Here is a 27,615-nt window from a genome sequence, read left to right as displayed (position 1 = left end):
CCCCCCTCCCCCCTGAACACCACCCAGCCTGCACAGAATTTATCTCTAATTTCAAGCTGAAACACATTAAAATTCTTCCTTAGATGACTTCACCATGAAACCAGAGCTCTTTTAAAAGCATCATTAACCAGCCAACACGGCTCTGCCATGTGGTGTCCTACTGGGTGACTGATCTCCGGTAGCTCTCCTGCCATGTGGTGTCCTACTGGGTGACTGATCTCCGGTAGCTCTCCCGCTACTGAATCTCAACTGTAGGCTAGCCTAAATACTCAGGGTTAGTATAAACTTTACCCTATCATTGTCGGCTGTTTGTGAAACTACGTCATTTGGTGTTAGATTCATAGCATGGTGGATTACGTCAATTGTGAGTAATAAGCAGAGATGGGAAGTAACAAAGTATAAATACTTCATTACTGTATAGTAGATTTTTCTGGTATCAGTAGGCCTACTTTACTTCACAATTTATATATTAATTAATTCTTTACCTTCACTCCTGAAATTTTTATATTTGTAAATTTTAAATTTTAATATTTGTACTTTCTACTTCTTACATTTTAAATGTAATGCCTTTTTGCCAGTACAAAGCCGGTAGGCTGAATTTGGGACAGGCCTAATCGTGTCCCCCCTCTTCACCTGGGGAGATGGGGGCAACCGGAGGCTACATCATGTTTTTTTTCTTATTTAGTTTTTCCTTGAGGAAGAAGTAATCTCGTGTTGGGTAGGTCTTGACAAAATTTGACTAAAGCTTGGTTGGTAAGTTTATTTAGTTTGCTTGTTTGTCACTGGGATTTAAAAAATATATTTTGTTTCTTCACCGTGAGCAGATAAAGCAAAGTTTTGTGTTTGTTCGGGTGAATTGGGTTGTCCACAAACAATAAACTATTACGAGGGCGGAGGGGGAGGGGGGGGGAATCAAATAATTCATGTGAACACTGCTGATACAGCTCTGCACCTAACCTACCTAGCTAACCTAGCTATACCGGAACACCGCTAGCTAGCTAACCTATACCGGAACACACCCAGCTATTGAAATAAAAATATATATAGGCCTACATATGCATAGGATTGGCGACGGCTACGCTCTAATCCTCAACATCCCTCATTAATTTCTATTGGCCATATTTCGCCGCTAAATATATAATAGCTTTAAATAGTCTCCAACGACTTAGTCTGAGCAATTTTTTTGTGCTCCACTGCCACTGACTATCATTTAATGGAGTAGCCTAGTCTAGAACAAACTTTTGGACTTTTTGAGCTAAAAGTACAAGCAATCAGCCGGAAGTCTAACTCTAAGTGACAGCGCAGAAGAAACCTCTTCGGATCGTACTTAAAAATATTTTTTACTCAACAAAATCCTGGGTGAGGTCCTTACATCTCTGTGGGCGTTTCTGGGTTCAGCTGTGCTTCCTGCTGCTGGATGAGAGATGTAGATGTTCTTTGTTTGGTAATGCTTTCACCAGGGCAAGATCCCTTCTCTCCCAGCACATATTTTCTCTGCTGTCACCCAGACTCAAAAGCCCTCATTCCCCCCATCCTACCCCCTCACCCCTTCACCCCCTCTCACCCCTACACACACCTTGCCACTCCAGTCAGTCAGGCAAGCATGTGCTCCAGCCATCTCCAGCAGTGGCTTGTGTGCCAGCAGCGTGGAGTGAGAACCAGGGAGGGTCAGGGTGGGGCTGGAGGGGGGTCATTCCATTCATGACTACAGGTTTGCCCCCCGCAGTTGTCAAGCCAGCAGTGTGTTGGGTTTAAGGAGACAAGTGAAAGGGGTTCCCTGTTCCACTCAGTCACAGCCTCCATAGCAGCTGTTCCTGGGCTGGAACCTCACAGCTGAGGATACATGAGCCGGCAGAGAAGAGGACGGCAGACTGGTCTTCTGGAGGACAGGACACCCCACACTTCTCCAGCACACTGCAGCTTCCTCACCTCCACGGGCGCTGAGTCATTACTGGAGACATCATCAACATCATCTCTGTGGAGGCAACCAGAAAGGAGATGCAATTTCATTCATTTCTTTCTTTTTTATTATATATCTTTTAATAGTTACGTCAAGTTTCAGTTTTTGAGCTGAGTTTTGTGAGCTGGGATTTCTTGTTTTGGTTGAAGGCAGAGGTAAGATGTGTGAGGTGTGGGAGTACTGCTGTGTGTGTTTCAAGTTAAGAGCATGACCTCATGGAGAAGCTGTGATTGAAGGGGTCAGAGAGAGGATGCTCTCTAACTCCATTACTCCTCTCATATCTCTGCTGCTCTGCTTCAGAGAGGAAGTTTTGACAGCCAGACTTTACAGCCTTCTCTCATGTCCTCCAAATGCACAGAGAGAGATAGACAGTGTTACTGTGTGTGTGTGACAGAGAGAGAGAGAAATAGAGAGAGGGGTGGTGACTTCATCCCCTCTTCCCCTCCCTTCTCTAATGCTGCTTTTCTCTTTTTTCTAGATTTCTTTTCTCTCCTGTGCAGCGTAGCCAGGCACCATGCCAGTGTTCCTGCTGCTCCGCTCCCTGGTTATCAGGCTCGTCAGCAGCAGACTAGCAGGCTCTCTGGCTAGCTTCCTGCGGAGGACCCTCTCTACGGGTGCGGCCCACCTTGGCACGGCCCTCCGTCACATCTGGGACCGCGTCCGATCCCAGGAGTCCAAGGAAGCTGTCCTGTCCTGTGTGCTGTGCATTCTCAACATGCACAAGAAGGTGGACAACTGAGCCCTCCCTCCTTGTCTGAGCAGGAGGGAGAGACAGAGAGAGACAGAGGGAGAGAGAGGGAGAGAGAGGGAGGGAGGGAGGGAGGAAGAGAGAGAACAAGGGGAGGTTTCAGACTTTTATTATTGCTCATTTGGACCGAAGCGTTTTTAATACCAGCCATGTCGGAGAGTATTGTGAGGAAGGTCCAGTCCTTCACTATTGGGACCAGGATGTCAGTCCCTGCGGTGCCAAAATGCACAGGTTTCACACAGGGCTACCTGCAGAGCCAAACTTTGGATAACTGCTCACGCCAACACAACCTGAACGAGCGCGTGACCCTCTACCTCAGCCGCTCCCAGGTGCATGCGGGCGCCTCGCTGCTCCCGCTGCCACGGAGGGCTTCCCCAGCCAGGCGGCAGGAGGACATGGCAGCCCAGGACCACCTCAACAGAAATGCTGTTTCTCCAAACACTGTCTCCAGATCCATCCGGAAGATCACCATCTCTGGGAGCAAGGAGGACAGAGCGAGCAAAGCCGCTTTGGGACATCATCAACCCGCCATCATGGCATCTCCCACAACGGAAAACATAAACAACAATAATAACACCCAGCTGCCCAGGATAGTGGGGGTGAGCTGTGAAAATAAACCCAGTTCTCAATTTAAGGTAAGCACCCTTTTAACTCTTATAAATGCTACATTTTGGGGGGGTTCAAAAGTATTTAATAAACTAATCAGAGATTAGACATTAAACATGTTTTTTCATTTTTTATTTAGCGGTTTTTCATAATGCCATATAGACGTAAATGTTTAATTACCGCCTTTCTTACGCTCAAATACTGGTAGTAATTAAGGCTGCAATCAAATAGACAATGGGAACAGCAAATGAAAACGGTAGCCAACAACTGTGGGATGTATATCTTTAGATAGCCTATGAAAACAGTTTCGAGAAGGACCGCTACACTCGGAGCTAGTTTGACCGCTGCTGAGTTTGTCATGACGCCCACGTGCGAGCACTAATTTGGTTAACTACTTTAAGATTTGATTCCTCATTCGTTAATTTATATCTCTAACCTCATTGAGTTGTCTGTAGAGTAGTGAGTAATCAGATTGGTCTCATCATTGCCTCCTTTAGTCGTAAAATTTTGACGCTCAAGTCTAAGGGTCCTCAGGCATGTTTTTGAAAACTTTGCCCAGAAGTGTCAACGAATGAATGGAATAGTTATTGCAAAACATTGATAATACACGAAACGTCAAGTTTCTTTTTGTTCGTCTGTTTACTTGTTACTTCTGTGGATAATTTCTTTTTTACATGCTTTTGAATAATATAAACTAAACATTAATGTATAAAACGAATACACTTCACGAATTGAAAAATCGCTCTCCAAACCAAGCACTCATCTTTGTGTTTCATATGCGAAGTTATTTGTCCTCATGAATGAAAGGGAATTCAGCTCGACAAAATTTTAATTTAGCAATGTTCATATTACTAACCGCGATGAGATCATCGTTTCACTCCTTTCAAGCAACACAAAGCCACATTTGATGTGCGCATGACACGGCTCTCTCGTGCCGTAGGCTGCCCTCATGACTTCATCATCGTTCATTTAGTTACAAGTTATTATGTTTGGAGCTTGTTATTACGTTGTGTGATTAGGCTCTTCCTGGAGAGCCGGTTATGGTAAGTGGCAATTTGAGAACGTTTTTAATTATATCAATATGAATAGATCCTTTGATATCATTTAAAATGTAATATATGATTATGTTACTAAGACGTTTTAGTAATCTTTTATAAGTGATGCATAGGAGGAAAATATCGAAATAACTTTTGTACATGTTTGTGTTGTCTGCAGGTTTTGCTCAGGAAGACCAGATGTGATGAGGAGCAGGCCAGCCCAGGACCAGGGCACACAGAGGAAACTGTCCAACAAGTAAGAAATGAAGTGCCATTTAACATTCTCTCTTTCTCAAACTAGCAAATAACATTTTGTTTTGACTCTGGTAGTGGTGAGTGCTTGGTCTGTGCCAGCTGCACATGATAATAGGTCTCATGGAATTTAGGAAGTGATGTCATGGCCATGGTTGCCAAGCCTGAAGGACTTATTATTTTAAGCTTTGAGAGTTATACAGGAGGAAAAAGCTAGTGGTGAAATCTTTATTGAGTTGTGGGGTGAACGTAGTTCAAAGCCCATAAAGAGGGCACGTCTTGTTATCGCACATCTGCGGTTAGACCACCTGTGTGTGACAGTACTTTAAAAGGCAGAATATGATTATGTACAGAATGGTACTGAGGAACGAGAGTGAACCGGTCTCTGTAACTTGTGCTGTCCTGAGCCCAAGTCTTGAGTCATCACTGTGCTGAGCTGCTACAGAGCAGGCTGGGTTTCTCCCCGCGTGGAAAACATGAGGTCAGGTGAGCCATGCAGGAAGAGGCCTGGTCCAGTCCCTGACCAGGTGAGCCATGCAGGAAGAGGCCTGGTCCAGTCCCTGACCAGGTGAGCCATGCAGGAAGGCCTGGTCCGGTCCCTGACCAGGTGAGCCATGCAGGAAGGCCTGGTCCAGTACCTGACCAGGTGAGCCATGCAGGAAGGCCTGGTCCAGTACCTGACCAGGTGAATCATGCAGGAAGGCCTGGTCCAGTACCTGACCAGGTGAGCCATGCAGGAAGGCCTGGTCCAGTACCTGACCAGGTGAATCATGCAGGAAGGCCTGGTCCGGTCCCTGACCAGGTGAGCCATGCAGGAAGGCCTGGTCCAGTACCTGACCAGGTGAATCATGCAGGAAGGCCTGGTCCAGTACCTGACCAGGTGAATCATGCAGGAAGGCCTGGTCCAGTCCCTGACCAGGTGAATCATGCAGGAAGGCCTGGTCCAGTCCCTGACCAGGTGACGCCACATGGAGGCCGTGCTGTGCCTACTTCCTCTCCTTACACAGCCACTGGAAACAGTCCTCTTGTTTCTTATCGTGTTGCCCTTGTTCATAACACAGGCATGTGTCCAAAAACAGACAGCATCAGAACATTTAGCAGGTTCTTCACTAGCTCATAAAAAAAACATGTATTTTTAATTTGTTAGTTATATGTTTACATATTTCTCTCCAAGGGCGACAGAATTCCTCTGTATGGGCGACAGAAACCCTACTTCATCTGAGGTCTAGTCCGTTCCTTTTCCTACTATTTGCCCAGATGTTTCCTGGACGGAGTGCGGCAGGGGCATTAGTCCACAGAGGAAGTAGTGCCCATCCCCTGTGTGTCAGCCTGTGCTGTGTGTGTGTGCGTGTGTGTGTAGTGTTGTGTGCGTGTGTGTGTGCGTGTGTGTGTTGTGCTGTGTGTGTGTGTCAGCGTGTGTAGTGCTGACAGGAGGAGTCTGTTCAGAGGGACCCGCGGGCTCGTCTGACACATGTTTGCACTGTCTCACCAGATCATTTAAAAGGCATAATTAACGGTTTAAATGGATAGTTTAACATTCTCTCTCCGTGAGGTGATTACAGTCCTGGGTTTGGGCTCCTCCCTAATCCCTGATGTCTCTTCTGGCTCCAGTCAGGGACAGAGGAGAATGTGGCACCAGCAGACTGTTGATGCTATGACAGAAGGTTTACTGAACTCACTCTCCCTTTGACTAAGAGACGCTGCTATTGGCTGAAAGATAATTGAGTTTCCGGTGTGTAACATACCGTCTCCCCTGCAGACAGTAGAGCCTGGAGCTTGCTCACCTCAAGAAGACCAGCTGAGGAGAGAGAGTCCATCGTCCACGCTCAGAGAAGGCGCGACAGTCGCTGACTCCCAGAGCAACTGTTTCATCCATCGCACCTCCCTGTTCAGCAGAGAGGTCCTGCAGGTATACACTGGTCCTGAGAACCGCTATACCCTTGTCATGTAGATAAGATTCAGTAGAGCTTCTAAGAGTGGAAGCTCCAGTGTTTTCTGTGGCCCAGTATGTCTGATGTTTCTATGTCTGATGTTTCTATGAGTTTGACATGGTGGCGACAGGAAGGGTGGGTTTGGCAGATTAAATCACAGTGGCCTTTTCCTATCCTATGAGAGAAGAACAAAATATGCGGTGATACTGATTTGGCCTTGACGGAGGGGAGGGGTCTGCCACAAGAGAAGCAATTATTTGGGGATGAGATCATTGTTTGGCTCCTTGTCTTCACGCGTGTGGCTCAGGGAGACCAGGAGAGACCAGCAGCACCAGCAGCGGCAGAGATATCTCCTCTCCCAGCCTCAGCTCTGACAGTCAGGGATATAGCTCAGCAAGGTCTGCCTGGGGACTCAGTCCTCAGTCATTAGTCCCCTGTTTACCCACCAGGTGCTGTGTCCTTAGAATAAGGGGAAATTAACATGCAAAAGAACATAAGGATACAAGCGTTTATTATTATTATGAACTGCTCCATGACACATGATTATTATTAACAAGCTGCTCAGTCGTTAGTTTTATAGAGAGCCCGACATGCTAGATGATCTGTTGTTTTAGGAGGAATTTATTTAGGGTATATAAGGACTGTAAGGATTTATTTTGTATACACTTCAAACTACTGATGCCTTTTTAACTGGGGTCTGACTCTCTTTACAGAGATTTGGTTGGCTGAAAATGTGTTATTACAGCATTACACTGATGTGGAAGTAAGCTTTCCAGTGAGAGACTTTTAAACCCCTCTGAGTGTTCAGAGTAAAGAGAGCAGAGGATGTCATCACATCCAGAAACATGGCTCTGTGTGTGCTGCTCTGGGAAACATCTCACCACAGCTCTCTCGCATGACGGAAGATGGAATCTCTTCTGGAATAGAGGATTATTTAGCTGTTGCTCTGATACATGAGTCCTGGGAGACGTTAACACAGTACAGCACTGCATGGGGGTACAGATAAACAGAGACAGTCTAGTTAAACGTGGGGGTACAGATAAACAGAGACAGTCTAGTTAAACGTGAGGGTAAGAGACAAACAGAGACAGTCTAGTTTAACTTGGACGTCAAGTACACACCGTGCTCACCAGACTTCCCTTTCCATGTGAGGCTCAGGCTGTGGCTGGACATATCTGGACATAAACAGACCATTGTTTTTGAGAGAACAGGAAGAAACAAAGGCATAATCCACTTCCTGTATGAGGTCATGATTTGAGGCCAGTAATAGCATGCGAGGTGATGTGAGGAGATAGGAACAGGCCTGTCTAGTCAAGTTCTCTTCCCTCGGTTCTTATATCTCCATTGCCCCAGGACGCTCTTAAAACGTAATTACTTTGATCTCTGAGAATAGGTGACATCATCCTTTGATTTCATGCAAAGATGGATCGTGTTTCTGGATTCAAAAGATGAGTTGAAGTAGATCCCAGATGGCTTACAAACTCCAACCTCACTGCACTTCTGGGGTTAGGAAGCATGTGCATCTCATCATCTCAGAAGCCAGTTCAGGAAACACACAAAGAACACCACGCACTCAGAGCCCTCTCCCCTTCAGATTAATACTCACACACACACACACACACACACACACACACACACACACAGATCCACACACACAGATCCACACTACATACTTCTACTTCAGTTCTTTGTATTTTTCAGATCAGTGTTGGATGTTGGATTTGGTCCATTAACTCAAATGATGTATTTATCGACCATATTGTTGACGTGGGTGGGCTTGAGACAGACAACCATACACTGTGCTGGCAACAAGTCCAGGGCTGAGCCACCTCAGGATGAAGGAGCTCTCACTAGGAGGTTCGGAGGTCACCATCTGTGGGAAGCACTGCCCTGACTCGGGCTAACCCTAACCTGTCGAGTGTAGGTGTGCTGCTAGATACAAACACAGGGACACCCCCACTAGTAGGCGTAATGTTTTTATTCAGCGGTTAATTATCTTACTAACACAAACACACTGTTAGCTAATGCTCTGGTCTCTGGTCTCCCTCTGTCTGGCAGGCAGAAGCTTGGTTTAGAGCGAAGCTGCAGGACCTGAAAGATGGGGAGAAGCAGCACTGCCCCCTACAGGACAGGAAGGAGGTGCAGCACTGCCCCCTACAGGACAGGAAGGAGGCGCTCCACAGGGACCTCAGGGACTTTGAGAACACCCACATCCAACTCACCCAGGTAACCGTACGAACCAAATGGGTTCCAAAAGGTGACGAGTCTCCGTGTAATCCTGGACTCAGATTTGAATTTCAACTCTCACATAAATAAAGTGACCAAAACAGCTTTCTTTCACCTGAGGAATATAACAAAGGTACAACCATTCATAAACCAAAATGATGCAGAGAAGTTAATTCATGCACTTATATCCAGCCGGCTGGACTACTGTAACGCACTTTTCACTGGTCTTCCCAAGAAAACCACTGAAAGACTACAGCTCATTCAAAATTCTGCAGCTAGATTATTAACCAAAACTAAAAGGAGAGAACACATTAGTCCTAGCTACTTTACACTGGCTCCCTGTCACTTTCAGAATTGACTTTAAGGTCCTTTTCCTCACATACAAAGCTCTACACGGGCAAGGACCTAGCTACATTGCTAACTCCCTTTTAAACTACACACCAGGTCGAACACTGCGATCATCAAATGCAGGCCTATTAGAGGTCACCAGAAGCAGTCATAAGAAGATTGGTCATTCGGCCTTTGCTAATTACGCCCCAAAACTATGGAACAAATTACCCATAAATATTAGGGAAGCAAATACGCTAGACATTTTTTAAAGACAGCTTAAAACCTACCTTTTTACCGAAGCATTTAAGTAATTTTATCTCAGAAGGGTTTTACTACTTTTATTAGTTATATTATTGTTGCTATTTTAATTATGACTTTTATCACTTGTATTATTGTTTTTATTGATTTTATGTAAAGCACCTTGAGCTACAATTCTTGTATGAAATGTGCTATATAAATAAAGTCTTACTTACTTACTTACTTCCAAATAGCTTCAGCTAGCCTGTTTGCCTACCTAAACTCAGTTAGTATGTTCTGTTCCATGTTCTGTGTCTGCTGTGTAAATGTCGATGCTGCTCAAGCCTGGTCCTCTGTCTACCAGACAGGACAGCAGCTCACCTGCCAGCTGAACCCCTCTGCAGACCACATCAGGAAGCAACTCAGCCAGCTCAAGGACCAATGGCAGACCTTGAAACAAACAGCAGACAGTCAGTCCAGGGCAGTGGGCGGAGCCCGGAACCTGCAGGAGTTCAACAAGAAAGTGGACAAGCTGGAGGCCTGGATAAAAGAAAAGGTGTGAACTGTGTGAAACGTTTCTGTCTCTCTCCTTCCTGCTCTGTCTCGTCTCGTCTCCTCTCCCTCCTCTCCATCTGTCCTCTGGCTCTCCATCCATCTTCCTGTGGTCCCACAGGTCTCTGGTGTTTAGCAGTTCTGCTAAGCAGAGCGTGTTTTACCTTCTCCTACGCTCATGGCTGTGAAACACTGGCCCCTCAAAATCTAAACAACCCCCACCTCAGGGTCCATCGTCTGGGTTTATACAGACTCAGGGGGATATACACTAGCTCATGTTGCCAGTGGGTATGAAAGCACAGATAGTAACGGGAAGCTTATTTACAGTAGCACTTCATATCCACCCCTGTGGAAAACACAACCTTTCTTATTTATTTTGTGTGGAGCAGCAGTAGCGATTCTGTAAGTGAAGGAAGGTTTAGTGTGTGAAGCCTCTGTAGTGTGTAAAGAGCTGAGATGTTCCTGTATCTCAGCAGGAGGAGTCGTCCCTGGTGAACCTGCTCAGAGGGAACATGGACAAGATGCAGCTGACCAGGAGAGTCCTGGACTTGAAGCAGGTGAGCATCGTCAGGGGAGAGAGAGGGAAACACCATCATCTGTCTGTTCTCTACCTAGCAGTACAGCATCACAGAACATTAAAGTACATTATCACATTACATTACCACTGTACATTACCACACTACATAACACAGTACAGCATCACAGAACATTAAAGTACATTATCACACTACATTACCACAGTACATGACCACAGTAAAGCATCACACAACATTACAGTACATTACCACAGTACATTACATTTACATGTATTCATTTAGCAGACGCTTTTATCCAAAGCGACTTCCAAGAAAGAGCTTTACAAAAATGCATAGGTCAATGATCATAAACAACGAGATAGCCCCAAAAACATTGTGGGTAGCCAAAACATGAAGCATACACTGTGAAAAGCAAATGAGTGCTAATGGGAAGAAACATTACCACACTACATTACCACAATACAGCATCACAGAACATTACCACACTACATTACCACACTACAGTACCACACTACAGTACCACACTACAGTACCACACTACATTACCACAGTACAGCACCACACTACAGTACAGTACAGTACAGTACAGTACCATACTACAGCACCCCTTAGGGCAGCAGCAGTCATACAGAGGATCTCTGGTGTGGTCCTGCAGGATGAGCAGCTTTACAGGAGCCTGCATGAGGAGGTCAACCACCTGGCCCTGCAGCTGGAGAAGCAGGGGAAGGCCGAGGGCAGGAACATCTCCGCCAGGAAGAAACACCTCAACAAGATGTATGGGCTGACCTCTGACCCCTAGATCACTTCTAGATCACAAGATACCTCAAAAGACAGTGTTGGAGCTTGAACTTGTATCGTGTTTACAGGTGGCTGAAGATCCAGTCTAATCTGAAGGACTTTCATGAGCACCTCCAGCTGGCTCTGGAAGTCTCCTCTTCTACCAGCAAGCAGACAACATCCTGTTTGCCATCAACAACATGGTAAGTTGACAGAATGTGATCTATTGTTCGTAAGTACTGTAAGTTGTGATATATGGCTCTAAACATCCTCATCACTCTCTCCTCTGCTTGGTTCTTCTGTTTAGAGGAAAAGCACTTCCAAAGCCCAGGAGAGTCATGGGGACAGAGAGGTCCGTGAGATAGCCAGCCACATCATGGTGAGCAACACGTTCTGCTCCTGGATGTTATCGTACGAAGCTCCTCTGCTCCGGGGTTTCTCTCCTCCTTCATGTGTTTGACCTTTGACCTTCTCCGAATGCAGATGCTGGATGTGAGCGCTTCTCAACTGTCCAACCTGCATCCTGCCCTGGTGGCTCATGTGGCTCACAGGCAGACAGAGGTGAAGGAGAGCTGGGCACTCCTCCAGAAGGCTATTAGGTACACACCCAGAAAATAACATTGGCTATGTTTAGTATAAACAAGTAAACATTGGTATGGTCGGTTAGCGGTTATACAGTTCATTCTGAGCTTCCCTCCAGTGTTGTACGCTTCTCAATACAACAGCACTGGAGTCTCCAGGTAGACCCGCTCCAAACAATAATGAGTTGTGTTTAAAGAGCATAGGTGGATTCTTTCCACCTTGATTAGCTTGTTTGGTTTGGGATTTATTCAGTGATCATAAATAAAGTACTGCAAGTTCCTGTTAAAGACAAGGATGTACCTGTGCTAAACGGCACATACTTTTACACTCCTCTTAGAACCTTCATCTTTAAAGTGCGTCCATGAGAGCAGGCTTCTAGTGAGTCAAGCAGGCTTGTTTAGCAATCAAACCCCTTCCTCTTCAGATCTGGCCATGGGCTCACACCATCTGCTCAAGTTAAGCTGAAACATGTTTACAAAAATATTTAGCAGAATGTATTCCCTGAGCTAACTATTAGTGAGTTTACAAACATCCAGACATTTACTGCATGGCAAATTTTCTTTGGTAAGATATTATATACTTGGCTGATTTTGGACGTTGGCTTAGCTGGGATTGGAACTTGTACTGTTTAGACATTTAAAAATGGACATATGTTGAGGAAATTGTAGATGACATCTGCATTATTTGGTGTTCCACTCTAAATGGTTAATGTTCAGTATGAAGAATGGAACATTTAACATTTAGCCAACTGAAATAATGTCCTACATTTCAACAAGCTTTCACACAAGGTTATGTTACCCCCCAAAAGGTTTTGGTTCGACCTGGAGAACTACTGAAAGGTTCCTGGTTTTTCACCAGATTACTTCCAAGCATCAAAAATCTCAGTAATAAAACCCTTTAATCTTCCAGTGATGTTAACAGTACGCTTTCCCCTTTTACCACAAACATCGAATCATGTTTTGCACGAACATAAATAAAACTTGATGGATTTAGGTCTCCAGCCTGCAGTTTCCCAAACATTTCTCACGGCCTCAGCCTCATGTCTGTGGTCTATCTTTAGATCCCACATCTTACATCATGCTCCTTCTCTTATCTCTGGCTTTTCATGGACATTTTGGCTCCACACTGTCAGAATATTTGGGTCCTTTAATGAGGTTCTATGCTGTGCCTTGAGGGCAGTGAGTCTGGAGCTGATGACAGGGTTAGCTCACCATGCTGCTCTCTCCACAGGAGCTCAACATTCACCAGGGAACACTCCGACCCCACAACCCCAACCAGAGAACTGCAGTGCACCCTGGGAATTGAGGCGCACAGAATCCTGGGAAAAGAGGTGAAAGAGGAGCAGAATCGTCTGACAGGCTCTGTGGTGAGTGTCTTGGTATTCAGCTTTAACCAGACTAACCACAGCTTTCTTCAGGGAGAACCAGCCTCCTAGCAGAGAGATATCAGCTGGTCTCTCTTCTGCCTTCACCTTACAGACGACAGCCTGACAAACAGTATCCTGTGGCTCTGAGGATCGTGACGCAATTGTCCCTATTCTTTGGACAGACCTGACTGACTGTTTACCCAGGTTGTCCAAATACCCATGTGTTAGGGAGCAGGACAGGATCCAGAGTACTTGAGGTCTGTTTAGGCTCAGTTTTATTACACTCTTCACTATCTCCCAACAACATCAGGGCTGTCTGCGCTGGAAATCTTACACAACACATACGGAGATCGTTCAGAGATGTACTCTGGCGCAAGAAATTCATACTTTTCCATGAAAAAAGTAATGTTGTGATGGGCAGCGTAGGTGCAGGGAGGGCCGGGGAACATGGGCCTCTTCCTCAACCACAGAATGTTAATAGTTTTCATATCCTTTGACATTACGGTTAGAAAAACATCTGTGGGCTTTTAACCGCCGTAACATAAGTACACACTCATTGGATGAATGCAGTATTAATAGACACTAGTTCATCAGCATGTAGTGCTGAGAGGGTGTGGATTCTCTCAGCTCAACAGTCTTCATCCTGTAGTCCGACACACACATCACAGTCTGGAGCCCCCAGGACCATCAGAACCTACAGCAAACACTGTTTACTGTCTTTTGGTATATGGGGTTTTGGTCAATTGAACTTGACCAGAGAGTGTGCAATAATACAGTCATTATGTTTATATTTAGTCATTTATGTTTGTGCAGGCTCAGAAACTGAATGCACAGTGTGAGTGTTCAGCCTCTGCCTCTGGAGGAGAAGGTAGTCTCTACTCCTGCTGACCCCATCCTGGCACCTGTCTCTCCTCTCCTCCCTGTCTGATCTCTCCCTAGGCAGGCAGGCAGGCAGGCACGCAGGCAGAAATAACCTGGATCCAGGTGTGTCTCGCCTCTTGCAGGCCTCCTGGCTCTGTGATGCTGTACTGCTAGCTAGTGAACAGACAGGCTCTGTGCTGGCATGACATTTTGCCCTCCTCCTCTCCTCTCCTCCTCACCTCCTCCTCCTCTCCTCGCCCCCTCCTCCTTTCTTCTCCTCCTCGCCCCCTCCTCCTCTTCTCCTCACCCCCTCCTCCTCGCCTCCTCCTCCTCACCCCCTCCTCCTCCTCCTCCTCTTCCTCGCCTCCTCCTCCTCACCCCCTCCTCCTCTCCGCCTCCTCCCCTCCACCTCCTCACCCCCTCCTCCTCTCCTCTCCTCCTCACCCCCTCCTCCTCTCCTCCTTGCCGCCTCCTCCTCACCGCCTCCTTTTCTCCTCCTCCTCCCCTCCTCCTCCTCACCCCCTCCTCCTCTCCTCCTCGCCGCCTCCTCCTCACCGCCTCCTCCTCCCCTCCTCCTCCTCACCCCCTCCTCCTGCCCTCCTCCTCCTCACCCCCTCCTCTTCTCCTCCTCCTTCTCACCCCCTCCTCCTCTCCTCCTCCTCCTCACCCCCTCCTCCTCTCCTCCTCCTCCTCCTCCTCACCTCCTCCTCACCCCCTCCTCTTCTCCTCCTCCTTCTCACCCCCTCCTCCTCTCCTCCTCCTCACCCCCTCCTCCTCTCCTCCTCCTCCTCCTCACCTCCTCCTCCTCCTCACCCCCTCACAACAGTGGCTGTTTGTGTGGCTGCCAGGGTTATCTAGGTGCTGTATCTGTGGGAGCCTGGCTCATTACTCTTCCTGGAAGGTTTAATAGGAAGTCCTCAGCAGCACCTCAGCTCTGAAGGCCTGCGTGCCAGCTCCACCCACTAGTCAGCCTGCCGGCTGTTTCTCTCCCGGTTTCACAACACGTTGGTCCCACTCCGGGGAGCGCAGGTTGTTGAGGATTGGATGGACCGGACACAGCTGCCTGCCTGGGTCTTTAGGATGGATAATTACACATTCACACACGCACATTCAGAACACACACTGACTCAATTGGTCTCCTTAATCCGCTCGTCTTCTGTGCTATTCTATGTGTCGACAGTACGAGTTCATATTTACAGGGATGCATGTTGGTGCGTGATCATGATAGCTTTGGGTTACTGTCAGCAGCAAGTGTGGCCTCTTGTCTGGTCGCTTGACAAATGAAAATGAAAGATGAACAAATGGACAGTGCCAATGCCTGTGTCTAACAGCACCCAGCTGCTGAGGGTCAGACCAGATGAGCAGGGCACCCTCGTGGATATCCCAGACACACAGGAGGGGAGAGAGAGAGGGAGAGAGAGGGGGGAGCGAGGGAGAGAGAGGGAGAGAGAGGGTAGAGAGGGGAGAGAGAGGGAGAGAGAGAGGGAGAGGGAGAGAGGGAGAGAGAGGGTAGAGAGAGGGAGAGAGGGAAGAGAGGGAAGAGAGGGGAGAGAGGGAAGAGAGGGAGAGGGAGAGAGGGAGAGAGAGGGGGAGAGAGGGAGAGAGAGGGTAGAGAGGGGAGAGAGGAAAGAAAGGCAAGGAGTCAGCAGGAGAGGAGAGCAGCAGACTATAGGAGAGTGAGGATGATTGTTAAAGAACATCAGAGGCCCACATCAGAGACATCTGCTTCCCCTGGTGAGAATGATCATGTGACATGAATCTCCTCATGAGGGGGGGGGCAGCTGGAGTTGTTTACAGTGGAGAGCGCTGGGGGATGACGGACGGAAGCACATTCTGGAGAGGAGACGTCAGCCAGGGTTATCCAGACTGTCAGCCACATCAGCCTGGTTGTTATGTTAACACTTTGAATACAGAAATACACCCATAACGGTATGTGCCTCAGTGTAGTTCAGTCTGGCCTGCACACTGACTGGCATGTTTGTAAATGATGTTGGACTTTACGGAAGTTACGGCCTCTCCTTCAAGAGCCGTGGAGACGCGTTCCCGTGGAGACGCGTTCCCGTGGAGACGCGTTCCCGTGGAGACGCGTTCCCGTGGAGACGCGTTCCCGTGGAGACGCGTTCCCGTGGAGACGCGTTCCCGTGGAGACGCGTTCCCGTGGAGACACGTTCCCGTGGAGACTCGTTCCCATGGAGACGTGTTCCCGTGCTGTGTGAGGCTGTGCAGCCCTGGAGCTGTTCGTGTGCTGTGTGTGTCTGGGGCTGTGCTGTGTGTCTAGGGCTGTGCTGTGTGGTCCTTGGTCTCTGCAGCTGATGGGAGGGCGACTCCAGACCCTCAGCCTCTCCTTGGCTTGACATCCCATCCAGGACTAATCCAAACACCAGACCAGCTCTCTCACTGTTCAGACCTGAGCCCTCGGCTGCCAGGGCCTTTAGCCAACCCCGCCCCTACCTGACTGCTTGTTAAACAGTCTCACTGCCAGCTGACAAATCTTAATATATTCTTGACAAAGTCCATAGCAGTGGCCCCTTCCCTGAGTCCCCTCCAGAGAGAAGCAGGGTTGGTGCTGCTGGGATGTGGATGTGAAGCTGAAAAAACAAGAGTTGCAGTTTAATGGGATGGCTGAAAGAGGGGGCTGAGGGTGGAGCTGAGGGTGGAGCTGAGGGTGGAGCTGAGGGTGGTGTTGAGGGTGGTGCAGATGAAGCTGTAGTCGCTCCTCTTAGTCATCAGAGGGGTGAAGCACATGTTGATGTTGAGATGAGTAATGAGTTTGTAATGTGTTCTCCCAGCTCTGTGAAGTCTGCTTTCAACTGGAGCTTAACAGCAGCTCACACTGTTGTTATTGCTGTTGAACAAGACAAACAGCAGCATCTTTACACCCAGTGAAGCTCTGTCAGCCTGGTCTGGGCAGCCTCTCATCCCGGGATGTTTCTAGAACAGTTTACAGGAAAAGATGACCTTCATTCCAGGCTCTTCTCTGTGTTGTCCAGCCTCCAGCCGCATGGCAACGTTCGAGTCCATGGGCTGCTATAGCAACAGCACGTAGTGGAATGATCTCTCTGTCTCTTGTTGTGTCCTTCTTTGTGCGATGACGTGTTTATATTTCAGGTCAGTTTCTATTGGCTGATGTCCTGCTGACATGGTGGTGGTGTGTGAGACTGGTCTGCTGTGTGTCTTCTCAGGGTGGAGGAGGAGGAGGAGGTGGAGGAGGAGGAGGTGTCGGTGAGGGCAGCAGGAGAGACCTGATCTGCCCAGATAAGGACCAGAGGACCTCCTCTCTGATCTGCCCAGATGAGGACCAGAGGACCTCCTCTCTGATCTGCCCAGATGAGGACCAGAGGACCTCCTCTCTGATCTGCCCAGATGAGGACCAGAGGACCTCCTCTCTGATCTGCCCAGATGAGGACCAGAGGACCTCCTCTCTGATCTGCCCAGATGAGGACCAGAGGACCTCCTCTCTGATCTGCCCAGATGAGGACCAGAGGAACTTCTCTCTCCCTGGAGACGCCCCTGCAGGTGTCATCACCAGATGTCCATCAGAATGGGAGAGGTGACAGTTCAGCCTGACTTGGCAGCTCTCTCTGTCTCTCTCTGTCTCTATCTCTCTCTGTCTCTGTCTCTCTCTGTCTCTGCCTCTCTCTGTCTCTGCCTCTCTCTGTCTCTCTCTGTCTCTGTCTCTCTCTGTCTCTGCCTCTCTCTGTCTCTCTCTGTCTCTGTCTCTCTCTGTCTCTGTCTCTCTCTGTCTCTGCCTCTCTGTCTCTCTCTGTCTGTGTCTCTCTCTGTCTCTGTCTCTCTCTGTCTCTGCCTCTCTCTGTCTCTGCCTCTCTCTGTCTCTCTCTGTCTCTCTCTGTCTCTGTCTCTCTCTGTCTCTGTCTCTCTCTGTCTCTGCGTCTCTGTCTCTGTCTCTCTCTGTCTCTCTCTGTCTCTGTTTCTCTCTGTCTCTCTCTGTCTCTGTCTCTCTCTGTCTCTGCCTCTCTCTGTCTCTCTCTGCCTCTGCCTCTCTCTGCCTCTCTCGTCTCTCTCTGCCTCTCTCTGTCTCTTTCTGCCTCTTTCTGCCTCCGCCTGCCTCTATCACCTCCCCCAATTGAAGTCGATGGACCCGCCTTCGGGGTCGGATTGGCTGGCCTGACTCCCCTGGCTTGCTACACTGTCTCTCTCCGACTTTCTCTCTGCCTCTCTATGTCTCTCTCTCTGTCTCTCTCTCTTTCTCTCTCTCTGTCTCTCTCTTTGTCTCTCTCTCTGTCTCTCTCTCTGTCTCTCTCTCTGTCTCTCTCTCTGACTCCCTTTCTCTATCTCTCTCTGTCTCTCTCTGCCTCTCTCTCTGTCTCTCTCTGTATCTCTCAGCCTTTGTCTCTCTCTGTCTCTCTCTCTGTCTCTCTCTCTCTTTCTCTCTGTCTCTCTCTCTGTCTCTCTGTCTGTCTCCCTCTCTCTGTCTATCTCTCTCTGTCTCTCTCTGCCTCTCTCTCTGTCTCTCTTTGTCTCTCTATGTCTCTCTCTCTGCCTCTCTATGTCTCTCTCTGTGTCTCTATGTCTCTGTCTCTGTCTCTGTCTCTGTCTCTGTCTCTGTCTCTCTCTCTCTCCCTCATTATGTAAGTCCTAATTAGAGTCTCATGTCTGTGTTTCCCCTGCAACAGGAAACAGAGAGCCAAGCCACGGGGTTCAGGGCGGCAGCACCCCCACACCCAGCTACCCCACACCCAGCTCCCCCACACCCAGCTACCCCACACCCAGCTACCCCACACCCAGCACCCCCACACCCAGCTCCCCCACACCCAGCACCCCCACACCCAGCACCCCCACACCCAGCTACCCCACACCCAGCTACCCCACACCCAGCACCCCCACACCCAGCACCCCCACACCCAGCACCCCCACACCCAGCACCCCCACACCCAGCTACCCCACACCCAGCTCCCCCACACCCAGCTACCCCACACCCAGCTACCCCACACCCAGCACCCCCACACCCAGCTACCCCACACCCAGCTCCCCCACACCCAGCTACCCCACACCCAGCTCCCCCACACCCAGCACCCCCACACCCAGCTACCCCACACCCAGCACCCCCACACCCAGCTACCCCACACCCAGCTCCCCCACACCCAGCACCCCCACACCCAGCTACCCCACACCCAGCACCCCCACACCCAGCACCCCCACACCCAGCTACCCCACACCCAGCTACCCCACACCCAGCACCCCCACACCCAGCTACCCCACACCCAGCACCCCCACACCCAGCTACCCCACACCCAGCTACCCCACCAGCTGCACAAGTTCACCCTGTCTGCAGACAAGGTACGTGATCCCCCTGCAGCACCTGGGTGAAACACACCCTGATCCCCCTTACCTGGACTGGTTTACAGGATGAGGACAGGACAGCAGGTCACTGCTGTAACATGAGATGTTGAAGTCTGATTGAACCTCGACGCTGCAACAGCTTCTTTGATGAGAACACATTAGACGTGTTCTACACATTCCTCATCTGCAAGTACTCCTCAATTACCGCACGATTGTTATGCAACTGCCCACAACTTACGCAACAACTCTGTAATCAATTCCACAATAATTATCATACCACTAATATTATACAACTACCAGGCGGTCATGTCTGCAGCTGGTGTTGTAGAGCTGGCTTAGACCGCTTTCCTGTTTCACGTCCAGGGAGCGTCCTGAGAGACGCGTTGACTGTGAGCAGGCAGAGCGTGGGACTGAGAGGTCTTCCAGCCAGGATGAGACAGAGACCCTGAATCCTACAGGTTACCAAACTTCTCCTTCACTGTTTGTCTGCTAAACCTCTCTCCCCTCTGTTTTCTCCTCCTCACCTCCCCCCTTCCCTCGTCTCACCCCTCCCCTCGTCTCCCCCCTCCCCTCGTCTCACCCCTCCCCTCTCCAGACCCTGTCCTGGCTGAAGGACAACGTTGCCATGGCCACGCGGGTGTGCTCCCTGGTGGGTGAGGAGGGTGTGGAAGCGGCCAGGAGGCGTCAAGACCTCCTGGAGCAGGAGATCCTCTCCAACAGAGCTCGCATCGAGGTGGTCAAGAAGGTAAACACAGGGCTGTGTCTGGACACACATGACCTCCACTGTGGTACACTGTTTTTCCAGTGTACAGCATCATGGATAGGGTGACTTGTTTTGTTCTGCCAAGAATCTAATGTTCCATGACCTGAGCTCCTCCACCCTGACTTGAGACTTGGTCGGAGTCTGTACTCACGTCCCCCTTGCGCCCCCTGCAGGAGGGCCGGGGCCTGGTGCTGGCCCGGCACCCTGGCAGCTCCAGGATCCAGAGCTTCCTGGAGCAGCTGGAGGAACTGTGGGACGAGCTGAGCAGGAGACACCAGAGGAACGCTGCCATCCTGCTGGACTCAGAGGAGCTGGGTTTCAGAGTGAGGACCACCTCCACCCGCACCTCACCTCCACCCTCACCTCCACCCGCACCTCACCTCCACCCTCACCTTCACCCGCACCTCACCTTCACCCGCACCTCACCTTCACCCGCACCTCACCTCCACCCTCACCTCCACCCTCACCTCCACCCGCACCTCACCTCCACCCTCACCTCAACCCTCACCTTCACCTCCACCCTCACCTTCACCTCCACCTGCACCTCACCTCCACCCTCACCTCACCTCAACCCTCACCTCACCTCAACCCTCAAATCCACCCTCACCTCCACCTGCACCTCACCTCCACCCTCACCTCAACCCTCAAATCCACCCTCACCTCAACCCTCAAATCCACCCTCACCTCAACCCTCAAATCCACCCTCACCTGCACCTCACCTCCACCCTCACCTCAACCCTCAAATCCACCCTCACCTCAACCCTCAAATCCACCCTCACCTCCACCCTCATCTCCACCCTCACCTCCACCTGCACCTCACCTCCACCAACACCTCACCTCCACCCTCACCTCCACCCCTAAATCATTAACTGGATGATGTGCTTTTCCCAAGCCTGTACTGACCTCTACTCCTCCCCCCTCTCCATAGGCTGTGAAGGTGCTGCAGACACTGGGCAGCCTGGAGGCCTGGCTGGAGTCTGTGGAGCTGTCCATGAGGGAGTCCTCCTTGGCCGGGGACCCTGAGACCATGAGCGTGGCCGAGCAGGAGAGCCGTCTGCTGGAGAGGGAGGTGGCGGGGCGGGGCCTGGAGCTGGAAGCTCTCCGGAGAGAGGTGGAGCGGCTCAGCAGCCAGAGACACCCCCACACAGAGCAGCTCCCAGCCCGCATGCAGCAGGTGGAGGACAAGTGAGTGAAGGAGGTGATAGGGGAGGGAAGGGAGGAGAGAGGAAGGGAGGGACAGCGTGAGAGGCAGAGTCCTCTGAGAGTACTCTCTTACTATCTAACTCTCTAAATCTCTTACTATCTAACTCTCTAACTCTCTTAGTCTCTTACTATCTAACTCTCTTACTATCTAACTCTCTAACTCTCTTACTATCTAACTCTCTTACTATCTAACTATCTAACTCTCTTACTATCTAACTCTCTAACTCTCTTAGTCTCTTACTATCTAACTCTCTTACTATCTAACTCTCTAACTCTCTTACTATCTAACTCTCTTACTATCTAACTCTCTAACTCTCTTAGTCTCTTACTCTCTAACTCTCTTAGTCTCTTACTCTCTAACTCTCTTACTCTCTACTCTAACTCTCTTATTCTCTTACTTTCCAACTCTCTTACTCTCTAACTCCCTAACTCTCTCTCTTACTCTCTAACTCTCTAACTCTCTTACTCTCTACTCTAACTCTCTTATTCTCTTATTCTCTTACTCTCTAACTCTCTTACTCTCTACTCTAACTCTCTTATTCTCTTATTCTCTTACTCTCTAACTCTCTTACTCTCTAACTCCCTAACTATCTTATTGTCTTACTCTCTAACTCTCTTACTCTCTAACTCCCTAACTCTCTTACTCTCTTACTCTCTAACTCTCTTACTTGTGTGGTCAGAGGAGATTTGTGTTAAGGATTCATTTTTACATGCAGGCTGTGTCCTGTGGTTTTGGAGTTGGTAATGGGATGGAAAGAAAGTATGAATTTTGTCAGTGTTTCCAAGTGGTCGCAAAGTTGACTTTGCCAATACTGTATGATATACAGGATAAAATAGGGAGAAGGTTATTCATAAAATCCAAGCCTCTAATTTAATGAAAACAAGCTCACCCAATAAACCACAAAAATGTTTATTCCTAGAACTCACAAGAAGGTTTTAGACTCTGTATAACCTGGCTCAATCCTCCATGCCCCCATTCATACAGAGGCTGAGGTTCTTCATTCATGATTCATGAAGCACGCAGGGCAGATCCCTCCTGGAGGTGTCAGGACAGTGTGAGAGGGGGGGAGGCAGGAGGGGGCAGTCTGAGAAGGGGGGAGGCAGGAGGGGAGGGGACAGTGTGACGGGGGGGAGGCAGGAGGGGAGGGGACAGTGTGAGAGGGGGGGAGGCAGGAGGGGAGGGGACAGTGTGACGGGGGGGAGGCAGGAGGGGAGGGGACAGTGTGAGAGGGGGGAGGCAGGAGGGGAGGGGACAGTGTGAGAGGGGGGGAGGCAGGAGGGGGCAGTCTGAGAGGGGGGGAGGCAGGAGGGGGCAGTCTGAGAAGGGGGGAGGCAGGAGGGGGCAGTCTGAGAAGGGGGAGGCAGGAGGGGGCAGTCTGAGAGGGGGGGGGGCAGGAGGGGGCAGTCTGAGAAGGGGGGAGGCAGGAGGGGAGGGGACAGTGTGAGAGGGGGGGAGGCAGGAGGGGAGGGGACAGTGTGAGAGGGGGGGAGGCAGGAGGGGGCCGTCTGAGAGGGGGGGGGGCAGGAGGGGAGGGGACAGTGTGAGAGGGGGGGAGGCAGGAGGGGGCCGTCTGAGAGGGGGGGGGCAGGAGGGGGCAGTGTGAGGGGGGGGGGGGGGACAGTGTGAGAGGTCTATCTCCAGGTATCTGCTGTCCTCACCAGCTGTAAGATAGAAGCACTGATGACATCATTGTTTAATACTGCGCGTGGCTCAACTGAAGGGTCATCAGTTCTGGAAAGTACCTTGTCACTTCTCTCCACCTTCCAACCGTGAGCATAACCCAGGGATGGACAGAGTACTTTATGTCCTGCCATGTTTGTATCTGGAAGAAATAAGACGTATGAACTCCTTAAGATAAACAGTGCTTATGCAAGATGAAATGTCTTCTGGTTGGCGTCTGTGGTCTCATGCAGGCTGGGTCTCTGGCAGGCTGGGTCTCTGGCAGGCTGGGTCTCTGGCAGGCTGGGTCTCTGGGAGGCTGGGTCTCTGGCAGGCTGGGTCTCTGGCAGGCTGGGTCTCTGGGAGGCTGGGTCTCTGGCAGGCTGGGTCTCTGGCAGGCTGGGTCTCTGGGAGGCTGGGTCTCTGGGAGGCTGGGTCTCTGGCAGGCTGGGTCTCTGGCAGGCTGGGTCTCTGGGAGGCTGGGTCTCTGGCAGGCTGGGTCTCTGGCAGGCTGGGTCTCTGGGAGGCTGGGTCTCTGGCAGGCTGGGTCTCTGGCAGGCTGGGTCTCTGGCAGGCTGGGTCTCTGGCAGGCTGGGTCTCTGGCAGGCTGGGTCTCTGGGAGGCTGGGTCTCTGGCAGGCTGGGTCTCTGGCAGGCTGGGTCTCTGGGAAGTGTGGGTGGACAGCCCGAAGAGCAGTTACCTCAGAGTTAATGTTTTCCCTCGGTGTGTGTGTGTGCGTGTGTGTGTGTGTGCATGCGTGTGTGTGTGTGTGCGTGCTCCAGGTTCCGGCGTGTCCAGAGTGCGCTGACCCAGCACAGCTCAGAGCTGCAGGATGCTCGCATGCTGACAGAGTTCCTGGAGCGGGTGGAGCTGGAGGAGACCCAGGCAGACAGGGGGAGTCCTGACAGAAGCTCAGAGCAGGTCAGCAGGCTGCGTCTGCTGTCACTCAACATCCTGTGGTTGGGAGAATGCGTTGACCTATATAGTATACATTTAATGCATATATACAGTCGATAGACTGCAGGCATTTGTCACATTTTCACCTCTTTGTCTGGTTCAGTCAAATACATTTGTAGATGTAAAGTAATTCAGTGAGTCAAAAACAAGTATGTGTTTGTCCGTGTCTCCCAGCCTCTCTCTGGAGAGCTCGTCTCCACGGCAGCCCTGCTGGGCCTGCAGCGGGCCGTGGGGGCGCCCCTGCTGCAGAGCATGGGAGACCCTGTGGAGGAGCTGCGTGAGGCTGTGGAGATGCTGAACCACACGGTGAGGGAGCGAGGCCGGAGCCAGAGCCACGACCAGGCTGTCCTGGAGCTGCTCAGCAAGGTAGGAGACCACACCCTCATGATGAGGATGCTGATGGTAGTCATGGTAATGCTAATGGTAGTCATGGTAATGCTGATGGTAGTCATGGTGATGCTGATGGTAGTCATGGGGATGGCGTCGTGTGGCATGCAGCATGCAGGCTTGGCGCTGCGTGTGCAGGAGCAGGTGGCCTGCAGCAGGGAGCTGGGCAGGGCGGTGCTGCAGCGCGAGGCTGACATGGTGGTGAAGTGTGAACCAGATCACTGTGGCCTGGAGGGACTGCAGAAGGAACAGGACCAGCAGGAGGTGAGACACACTACCATCACGAAAGTGGCTGAGCGGTTAGGGAATCGGGCTAGTAATCAGAAGGTCGCTGGTTCGATTCCTGGCCGTGCAAAATGACGTTGTGTCCTTGGGCAAGGCACTTCACCCTACTTGCCTTGGGGGGAATGTCCCTGTACTTACTGTAAGTCACTCTGGATAAGAGCGTCTGCTAAATGACTACATGTAAATGTAGCACACACATTGCCAACTGCTCTTTACTCCTGTCCTCTTCTTTCTCCTCTCCACTCCCTTTTTCTACTCCCTCGCTCCCTCCCTCCCTCCCTCCCTCCCTCCCTCCCTCCCTCCCTCCCTCCCTCCCTCCCTCCCTCCCTCCCTCCCTCCCTCCCTCCCTCCCTCCCTCCCTCCCTCCCTCCCTCCCTCCCTCCCTCCTCTCACACATCGCTCCACAGCCTGTTTCCTGTTGTGCCAAAGTTTCTCACATCCACGCAGACCCAGCCAGCCCCTGTCTTGTTTTCTGTTTAATTTATGATGTCAACTGTAATATGCAATCCCACACAGATCCTGCTGAAGTTTATTATCCACCAGGGGTATTTGTTTATGTTTATGTGTGTGTGTGGTTGGGTTGTCTGCTGTATGACTCACTTTTGGGCAGCGTTGGGTTTATCACACGCATGCACAGCTGTGTGGACCCGATACTATTGAAGAGCAGGAATGACCTCATCTCTCTTTACTGTGCCGTCATCCAGAAGGCATCCCCCAATCTGTGTTCCTGACCATTTGTTGAGGAGCATTATGAAATATTTCTCCCATAGAGACCTCAGTGCTATTAATTACTGCCTTGTGAAAAAAGAAAACTGTCAACGTTTCAAGCTGTAGGACTCCTGGCCATATGTAAAACATATGGTTTTCACTCTAGTCACACTCACTCACACACACACACACACACTACATAGACTGTAAGCTGTGGACATATGGCTGCAGATCCATTTGTACAGAAAGCCCCAGGCTGCAGGATCCCTGACATGGGAGAACTCCTGACTCCCTTGGTTCAAACGTTTGTGTTTTAATCCGCTCACCCTTCAGATCGACTATAAGGCCATCAAAGTTGAGGTGGAGGAGATGGAGAGGCAGGCCTCTCGCCTGGAGGACCTGTGCCCAGAGCGGGTTCACATGCTGTGGACGGAGGTCCAGGCGACCCTGCAGGCCTGGGCGGAGCTGGGCCGGAATGTGATGGAGAACAGAGGGCGACTGCGGCAGTTTGTTCATCTGCAGGACTTCTTCAGGAACTACCTGGGGATGATGTAAGCAGGCTGAATGTTCGGCTTCACTTCCTCCTCAGACCCAGTAGAACTGGTTAAACTCCTCAGATGTAAGAGAGTAGAACTGGTTAAACTCCTCAGATGTAAGAGAGTAGAACTGGTTAAACTCCTCAGAATAGAACTGTTTAAACTCTCTCCTCCATACATGCAGCCCAGTAGGGATGCTCATAAAAAAAAGAAACATTTGACCGATAACAGACGCTCGTTAACAACGATTAACCATTTTTCAACAAGATTCAAAATGTAGAATGGACGAGTGTCTGTGACCCATTTAAAAAATACCAATACAACAACAAAATAAACAATTAACAAAACAGAAACACATTGAATCAGAAATATTCTCAAAAAAAGTTTTGAAAGGTTGAACAAATACTTTCCCAAAAAGTTTCTCAATTGTATTTATTTTTAAGTTGAAAAAATACTTTGCCAAAAAGTTTCTCAAAAGTTTTGAAAAGTTGAACAAATATTTTCACAAAAAGGTTCTCAATTTATTTTCTTTTTAAAAGTTAAACAAATATTTAGTTTTGAAAGGTTGAAAAAAACAATCCCCAAAAGTTTCTCAAAAAAAGTTTTGAAAGGTTGACCAAATATTTTCCCAAAAGGTTCTCAAAAGTTTTGAAAGGTTGAACAAATATTTTCACAAAAAGTTTATCTAAAAACGTTTTGAAAGGTTGAAAAAAACAATAATCCCTAAAGGTTTCTCAAAAAAGGTTTTGAAAGGTTGAACAGATATTGTCACAAAAGGTTTCTCAATTTTATTTATTTTTAAGTTTAAAAAATACTTTCCCAAAAGGTTTCTCAAAAGTTTTGAAAGGTTGAACAAATATTTTCCCAAAAGGTTGAACAATATTTTCCCAAAAGTTTGAACCAATATTTTCCCAAAAAGTTTCTCAAATTGTTTTTTGGATAAGTTGAAAAAAAATTCCCAAAAGGTTTTCAAAAGATTTGAAAGGTTGAACAAATAGGTTGAAAAAAAAAATCCCAAAGAGTTTCCCTTTTTCCCTCCAAATATTTTCAACAAATATGTTAGCATTTATTTTATTTATTTAAAGTTGAAAAAATATTCTCGCTCCTGCAACCTCTCAGTACTGCACCCTACTGCCTACTGCAGTAATACTTCTCAGTACTGCAGCCTCTCACATGAATCCAAGCCCCAGTACAGAGAAGATGAGGAGGAAAGAGGGTGACGTGTCCTGTTATCCATCCAGACCAGTGTCAGGTCGCAGGATGCTGGGAGAGAACACCAGTTTCTTATCTGTTTATGAAGGGACAGGGTGTTCTGGCCATGTGCTGAAGAGTTTGGTATTTGTTAGTTTTCTGGCTGTTGCATGCATGGCAAGGCATGCTGTCACAGGGCTGGTCTTTGTCATCCTCTGAGACGCAGAGCTTTTCTCTTCTCACATCTGCCTCCTCCCGTGTCTCGCTGTCTCTCCTACAGATCCTGGACAGAAGACACGCGCTCCTGCATTTTCTCAGACAGCACATTGTATCTTGGGAAGGAAGGCCAGGAGCCTGTGGCTGCAGAGTTGGACCTGCAGATCCAGCACAAGTTTGAGGAGTTTGAGGAGCTGGCGACGGCGGGGGGGGGCCTGCTGGAGGCCGAACACCACCTGGCTGACACGGTGAAACACCTTCTGCTTCGTGTCTGTGTTTGTGCTTAGTGTTGACCCTAACTGCTGTTAGGGTTAGACATCAACATGTCTGCAAGCACCTGACTGCTACTCCACCAGAACTGCTTGTCTTTTTACCTGGCAGCCTTTAGGTCCCTAGGGATAAATCAT

The 27,615-nt window shown here is 49.5% G+C and overlaps 2 protein-coding genes across 3 annotated transcripts in view; both read left to right on the top strand.

The window, feature by feature from the left end:
• The first annotated feature begins 589 nt into the window (after window positions 1–589).
• LOC146268673 (protein myomixer-like) lies at window positions 590–2,754 on the top strand. 2 transcript variants are annotated; one of them, XM_084709182.1, is made up of 2 exons: window positions 590–718; window positions 2,439–2,754. In XM_084709182.1, the coding sequence occupies exon 2, from the start codon at window positions 2,475–2,477 to the stop codon at window positions 2,697–2,699; it is 225 nt and encodes a 74-aa protein (XP_084565308.1). In that variant the 5' UTR covers window positions 590–718; window positions 2,439–2,474; the 3' UTR covers window positions 2,700–2,754. The 2 variants fall into 2 exon arrangements, with proteins under 2 accessions (XP_084565308.1, XP_084565310.1); XM_084709184.1 differs by lacking the exon at window positions 590–718 and adding an exon at window positions 729–2,115.
• A 34-nt stretch (window positions 2,755–2,788) lies between these two features.
• The window catches only part of mymx (myomixer), a 35,229-nt gene continuing 10,402 nt past the window's right edge, over window positions 2,789–27,615 (top strand). The window contains 22 exon segments of the mRNA XM_084709181.1: window positions 2,789–3,343; window positions 4,530–4,607; window positions 6,363–6,512; window positions 8,593–8,760; window positions 9,692–9,883; window positions 10,353–10,436; window positions 11,071–11,189; window positions 11,282–11,346; window positions 11,349–11,395; window positions 11,500–11,571; window positions 11,676–11,791; window positions 13,005–13,140; window positions 17,184–17,551; window positions 18,636–19,299; window positions 19,898–20,047; window positions 20,239–20,388; window positions 20,994–21,250; window positions 23,711–23,849; window positions 24,060–24,251; window positions 24,384–24,536; window positions 25,599–25,816; window positions 27,273–27,456. Coding sequence (XP_084565307.1) covers window positions 2,858–3,343; window positions 4,530–4,607; window positions 6,363–6,512; window positions 8,593–8,760; window positions 9,692–9,883; window positions 10,353–10,436; window positions 11,071–11,189; window positions 11,282–11,346; window positions 11,349–11,395; window positions 11,500–11,571; window positions 11,676–11,791; window positions 13,005–13,140; window positions 17,184–17,551; window positions 18,636–19,299; window positions 19,898–20,047; window positions 20,239–20,388; window positions 20,994–21,250; window positions 23,711–23,849; window positions 24,060–24,251; window positions 24,384–24,536; window positions 25,599–25,816; window positions 27,273–27,456 — 4,188 coding nt within the window. The 5' untranslated portion in view covers window positions 2,789–2,857.

Source organism: Hypomesus nipponensis, chromosome 11, assembly GCF_054491055.1.
Source record: "Hypomesus nipponensis isolate SF chromosome 11, ASM5449105v1, whole genome shotgun sequence".
Lineage (NCBI taxonomy): Eukaryota > Metazoa > Chordata > Actinopteri > Osmeriformes > Osmeridae > Hypomesus > Hypomesus nipponensis.
Note: the sequence above shows the minus strand (reverse complement) of the source record. Positions and strands in the feature narration are given on the sequence as shown.

Excerpts from the sequence above, each read along its gene's own strand:
- LOC146268673 (XM_084709182.1), top strand. The coding sequence starts at position 2,475 with ATGCCAGTGTTCCTGCTGCTCCGCTCCCTGGTTATCAGGCTCGTCAGC.